Source organism: Lynx canadensis, chromosome E3, assembly GCF_007474595.2.
Source record: "Lynx canadensis isolate LIC74 chromosome E3, mLynCan4.pri.v2, whole genome shotgun sequence".
Taxonomy (NCBI): domain Eukaryota; kingdom Metazoa; phylum Chordata; class Mammalia; order Carnivora; family Felidae; genus Lynx; species Lynx canadensis.
This window is the reverse complement of record NC_044318.1, coordinates 22,175,127-22,181,200: the sequence shown is the minus strand read 5'-3', so window position 1 is coordinate 22,181,200 and position 6,074 is coordinate 22,175,127. Positions and strand designations below refer to the sequence as shown.

At 59.4% G+C, this 6,074-nt stretch overlaps 1 protein-coding gene across 2 annotated transcripts in view; it reads left to right on the top strand.

Annotated features, from left to right (window-relative positions):
- The window catches only part of GSG1L (GSG1 like), a 201,086-nt gene that overhangs the window by 187,159 nt on the left and 7,853 nt on the right, over nt 1-6,074 (top strand). For both annotated transcript variants that reach the window (XM_030301417.2, XM_030301416.2), the window contains one exon: nt 1,298-1,368. In XM_030301417.2, the coding sequence (XP_030157277.1) occupies nt 1,298-1,368 (71 nt within the window). The remainder of the gene's footprint in view (nt 1-1,297; nt 1,369-6,074) is intronic.

Below are 6,074 nucleotides of genomic sequence, written 5' to 3'. Positions count from 1 at the left end.
TGAATGAGCAGTCCGAGGGAACCACAATGATCAGTGCATGAGTGTTCCTGTCCCTTCTACTAGGCATCTGGCATGGCTTGCTGGTCATTCATCACCTTCCCATGTCTCCTTCTCTAGCCCCGCGCATCTGGACACACTGGGCAACTAGACATAAGACGCGCTAGGAGGAATCCGAAAACAGGGGTGGGGCATTTGCCTGGGAGAGGACGGAGACGTCCCTGCATGACAGAAACGAGGGTATCAGTGCAAAGAGGAGGCGAGTGGATGAGTGCAAAGCAAGTAAAAGGCAAAAAGGAATTGAGGAAAGATATCAAAACGTACGGCCACAGGCGGTGTTCTCCCGCAGACACGATAATGATTGGAATTGTGTCTACCTCTGGGGACCAGACTGTGCTCCTGGAAGGGTGATGCTCCTCTGGACTGGACCAGGCGGAGCTCTGCAATTTATCTGGGTTACAAAGAGGCGAGCGCAATGTGGGAACACGGCCCTGCCCAGTCTCGGGCCCAAGCAGTGCTGGGCCAGGGGTGAGGGTTTCCGTGTGCAGCTGCCCCCACCAGACCCTCGTCAGCCTCTGCTCCGTGCTTCGCATCTCTGCCACACCAATGCCAGCCCCCTCTGGAGCTGCAGTGATCCTGAGACGCCAGAGGAGAAGGCAGCCACACACGTTGGTGGGAAGGAGCCACCTTCCAAACCTTCTGTGCCAGAAATCAGAGGGCCGGGGCTTTGTTTATGCGTAGACATGCCTCGAGGAAGTGCTTTGATTTAGTGAAGAAAAGAGACCCAGCTGATAGGAGTCCATTGGCCCCAAATCAGAAAATAGAGGGAAGCAAAAATAAGGCTACAGATTTAATCCCTATATTCTCATTATCTAGGGTTAGTTCCTGTTAGCCTTTTGGTATAGATTCTGCCAAATAATCTTTTGTGTGTCCCGGTGTATAATTTTTAAATCAAACTGTGCGCAGTCTTTTGTCGTGTACCGTTTGCACATAACGGAACGTCTTTTTGTGAGAACACGTGGGTTGGCGTCCCTGCTCCGCCTCTGACTTATTAGCTGGTGGCGCTTGACTGGTCTCATTAGCATCCAGTGCCTCCGTTTCCCCATCGACAAAGTGGAGATAATGACGCCCATCTAAGGGGGTTGCGGGAAGGCTCCCACGGGGCAGGGGGGTGGTGGCACAGAGTTACTTTGCACAGTTGTTCTCGAGGGGAAAGGACTGTACCTTTGTTCAGGTCCTGGGTCTCTGCCAACTCAGCTCGCTCTTTCTTACGCAGGCTTTTCGGTCCTTTTCTTTCCAGGCTCGAGAAGGGGGATGGGCTCGAGGAAGAGGACCTTCACTTAGATTGTCGCCACGAGAGACACCCTGCCCGTAAGTGGCCTCGTCTGCGGTAGCCCGCGCTACAGATTCGTGGGCCATCCGCGGAGAGGGGACCCCGGAGATGAGCCAGGCCCGCCTCTCCCCGCACCCCTGCTCGCTCCCGCAGACACACACCGCAGATGGGGAAACCGAGGCCCGGCACCTTGGGCTGTAGCAAGTCTTCTGCACGCGGCGGCCGTGGCCCTCTCGCCATGGGGGTGGGCTGCTGGGAAAGCGAGAGGGACGCTGGGTGCCTAAGGGCAGGCAGGCGAACCACAGCTCAAGTCCAAGTTGGGTTGTCCGGAAGGGAGGACAGCTCCGGGCTCGACGGGAGGTGACAGTGGGCAAGATTTGGGCCGTGGAGGCGTGTGGCAGCCAGGGTGCACTGTCTTCGTCTACCTGGCTGTGGGGGATGCCATCAGCAGAATGTAGGGCACCCATTAGGAAAACAAATGTCTGAACCAGAAAGCGAAGGGAGGCGAAAGGAGAGAGGGCCTTGTTCCAGACGGAAGAAGAGGGAGCCAACGTGAGATTAAAGTGAAAATAGCAGCATCTCAGTTAAGCCCGCCGGATGCCCACCTCACCCCCCTACCAAGGGCCTTTCATGCCTGATCTCATATGCTTGCTGACCCCGAGCATGTTGCAGTTGAGGAAATTAAGGCTCAGAGAGGTGGGGTAGCTTGCTCAAGGTCACACAGCTTGGCCACCTGTGGCAGAGCAGCTCAAGCAGACGCTGTCCGTGCCTGCTGTCTCAGGGCTTGTGGGAAGCGAAGTTTCAGTGCCCTCCGGCTGCCGGTATCTGCATCTCTGTGCCAGGGGGCTTCCCCTACCTGCGATCACAGAAGGAGGGAAGTGCCTGGGGAGCTCCCTGCGTGGGCTCGCTCCAGGCCTGTGTTTGGCCTGGTCCCCTGCAGGGTGAACAGATCCGGGTAGTGGGTTTCGCAGCCCTCCCGGGGCTGGCCGCCTTCCTTCTGTGCACCCTGCACCTCCTTAACATCACGCACGCTCCCGTCCCTACCGCAAGGTCTGCTGGGAGAGACTCACACTAAGACAGTGGAGGCTTACACCCAGGTCTGTCTGACCTCAGATCCCGGGAACTGAAGGAGAAATGGCTCAGCTTGGAGGGAGGGGCCTGGGAGGAGAAGAGGAGAGGTCTGGTCCTCACTCTGGGGGCTCCCGAAGGACGCGCTGGCCCGGTGAGGTGGCCAGAATGCCAGCGATCCGCCTGAGGAACGGGGCGGTGGGGGGGGGGGTGCTGCAGTGGACCCTGGGCTCACACACTGAGATTGCAGGCCAGGTGTCTGTGCTGGAGTGGAGGGCTTCCTGGAGGAAGGGGTCAGGAACCAGGGCATGAAGGGGGCTGGGGAGGGCCCACCTCAGGGATAACAGGGGGGTGCAGAAATCCCTCCGAGGGGCTCAGAAGTCACGTAGTACGGACGAAGGCTGAGAACCCTGGCCGTGTGCAAGTGCCATCGGCCCCTGCTTGATCCTGGGCCTCCCCATGCTTCCTGTAGAATGGGTAGGAAACTCTGGGTGGAAAGAAGCCACGGGGCCTGTCTTGGGGGCAGGAAAGGCCAATCCCTGAAGCCCGAGGACGAAGAAAGAGTGGAGGAGACCCAGTCTGGCTCTAAGAGCAAGCCCCGGAATTAAGAATGAGGACACCCAGGGTGGGGGGAACTGCAGAAGCCCTCCCCCCCCAGCCCAGCCCCCACGGCCCTCACCCCTGCCCTGGCGCCCATGTCATCTCCCAAGCAGCGTTTCCTCCCCAAGACAAGCATCACGTGCAATCACCAGGTCCGCAGCCAGCAGAGAATCCATTATTTGTTCCCTCAAAGACACAGCCACGAGCGACAGCAGACGGAGGCCCCCACCTCGCGGGGCTCACCGTCTAGGGGGAGAGAGAAAGTAAGAAATGACTCAGGAACCAACACGACAGTCTCAGGTACAGACCAGGCTTCAGAAGGAGCGGGGGAGCCTGATGAATGAGAAGGGGCCGGCCAGGGGAAGGCCCTTCCGGCAGAAGCTCGCAGATGCAGAGTCCCCGACGGAGGAGAAGCCAGGACTAGAGGCCGGTGTGGCCGAAGCAGGGAAAGCAGCGATGCTGGCGACCAGACCTTCGGCATTAAAGATACAAGTGGGTGGGTTCAGGAACTTTCTGCTGGCAGAACTGTCCGAATGGCTTCCTTTGGGTTCTCCCCGAAGCAGAGCCAGAGATCAGGATTCAGCAGCGAGCCCCTGTCTGGGTGAGCCCAGAAAACACGAGAAGGAGCGGGGAAGGCAGCCTAAGCAGGGAGAGGCGGGCGTCAGGGAAGGACGCAGTGTGGAGGGGACCACCCTGAGCCCCGCGGGGGGACGCGGGCAGCCAGTGCAGGACGCACGTGTCCGAGTTTTGGCTGCAGATTCAACAGCGGATCCCCTCGGGCGTTGAGGGCTGCTGGGGGTGGGGCACGGTGCCTGCGTTCCGCTGGGGCGGGTGGGCGAGCCCTGGCGCACTTGGAGGTCAGCAGCCTGTTCCCCCGCGGGGGCACCCATAGCATCGGCTTGTCTGATTGGAGGTGAGGGGCGGGGCAGTCAGGTGCAGAAGTTTGCCCCAGCCATCGAGGGCCTGGCGTCCCCGACCGACGGGTATGGGAGGACAGGTTGGGGCGGCCGTGGTGCGGTTTGCGTGGGGTTGAGGCGTCTTGCAGGGTGGGAAGGGAGGTAGTTGAAGCCGATGAGATCCTCTAGGGAGCACACCTGGGGTGGGGAGGGACGGCGAAGCAGCCAGATCCTAATGCCTTGGGGGTCACAGAGGAGCCATGGAAGGTGGTGGGGAAGGGGCTTGGGAGGGTTGTCTGCGGCCCCCTGGAGGTTCGGCGGATCCCCACTCCTCGGATCCCGTAGCACTTCTCCCAGGGAGTGCCTTTTATCAGGTAGCCCAGCCAGGGTAGCGGGGGAGGATGGCTGTCCATCCCAGGGGCCACGGGAGGCACTGGGGGCTCCAGTAAAGCCAGGAAGGGAAAGATCCCATCTGCTGTCAGAGGGGGACTTGGCTTCGGGCACTTTAATTACCCTCAGGTGGCTGCTGCTGTGGTCCCATGAAAGTCATTTGTCCCTCCACGTGTTCAACACATCTTTAGGAAAGATGCTTCTCTGGGCTGGGCCCATGCCGGGTTCTGGAACGTGGGGGGTGAAGAAGGTGTGTTCCTGGACTGGGGAGCTCCCAAGCATGGCCGTGTGGTGTGGCCAGAACTGAAGCGGGCTCAGCGCGGGCGCGGTGTCTCCTCTGGCTCGGGCTGGGGGCGGGCTGCAGGACAGGGAGGGGACACTTGGCCAGCAGCGATCCAACTTGGTAGAATCCTACAGCTCCACCGCTTCCTGGGCTAGGTTACAAAAATAGCCGACAAGAGGAGCTCGGTGCCACCAGGTCTGCTGACACTATGTCACCCCGGTGTATGTTCCGAGAACTTGACATTTATCCACTAATTCGATCCTAAACACCGTCCCGTTTTACAGGCAGGGAAATTGAGGCCCAGCAAGTGGCAGAGCTGGGATTTGCACCCAGCCTGTCTGGCTCCAGGTGAGCCGCCCCACGTCGGTGGGTGGCTCCTGGGCTGGGCACAGCCACCCACAGACGCCGGGCGGGGTGCGGGGACCCAGGGCCCAGCCACACGAGGACTTGGTCCTCGCAGACCTCACGGGCGACAAAAGCGGCCTGATCGGGCCGTCTGGGGAGACAACGCCATCTCCAGAATATGCAGCCTCTTAGCTGCGAGTGGGGTTTGGGCCAAGAAAATATTTTGGAAATGCCTGGTCGAGTTTTGCAATATTTCTGCACCGAACAGCTGCTCCGGCTTTGTGGTGGGCTGACGCGGGCAGGAGGAACGGGGGAGGAAGGACGTCAGCGAGCCCACATTATTAAAGGCTTACTGTTTGCAGGTCTCTGCTCAGCACTTCGCAGCCCTGGGAAGGAGGGGTGATGGCTCTCCCTGTGGGCGTGGAAAAAGTGAGGAGCTGAAAGGCACCCTGACTTGCTGGGATCTCTGGTCCCCTGGGGGATACAGCCCAGCCCAGGGGGCCATCTTCCCCCTTCCTCCGGGTACAGTGCTATCCCTGCTCCGGCCCCCAAACTCCCACCCTCACCTTTTCTCACTCCCCCCTCCCTCGTTCTGCCCCAGCCCCCCTGGCCTCTCTCTTTCTAGAACATGCAGAACATCCCCCCTCACAGGGCCTTTGCACTTGCCACTCTCTCTGCCTGGCATGCTCTCCCTCTGAATCATCGCATGTCTCACTTTGTCTCACCTTGACTGCTCGGCCAGAAGACCACTTCCTTGGAGAAGCTTCCCCTGACCGCACCAGCTTCCTTGGTGGCCCTTGTAGCACCCTGTCTTCTGTTCTTCATAGCGCCTGTCCCTCTCTGAACTTACCTTTTGTGTTTACGGGCTTGATTTTTGTTTGGTTGTCTCTCCCAACCAGGGTCCAGGGAACAGTGCCCCGTCTCGTCTGGCTCGCGTCTGCATTCTGAGAGTCTAGAACAGTGCGTTACATACAGCAGGTGCTCGATTGTTGGCTCCAGGTTTCTCCCACCACCTCCCGCCCAAGCCGCCGCTTTTCCCTAAGCCACTCCAGGAAACTTTGGTGATCTTAACTGCGCCGGGAGTCGCTATTTTTCTCTCGGGCTACTGTGATATGGATTCTGCCACAGTTTCTTTTTCCCGAGGAAGGCATTTGCTTTTGAA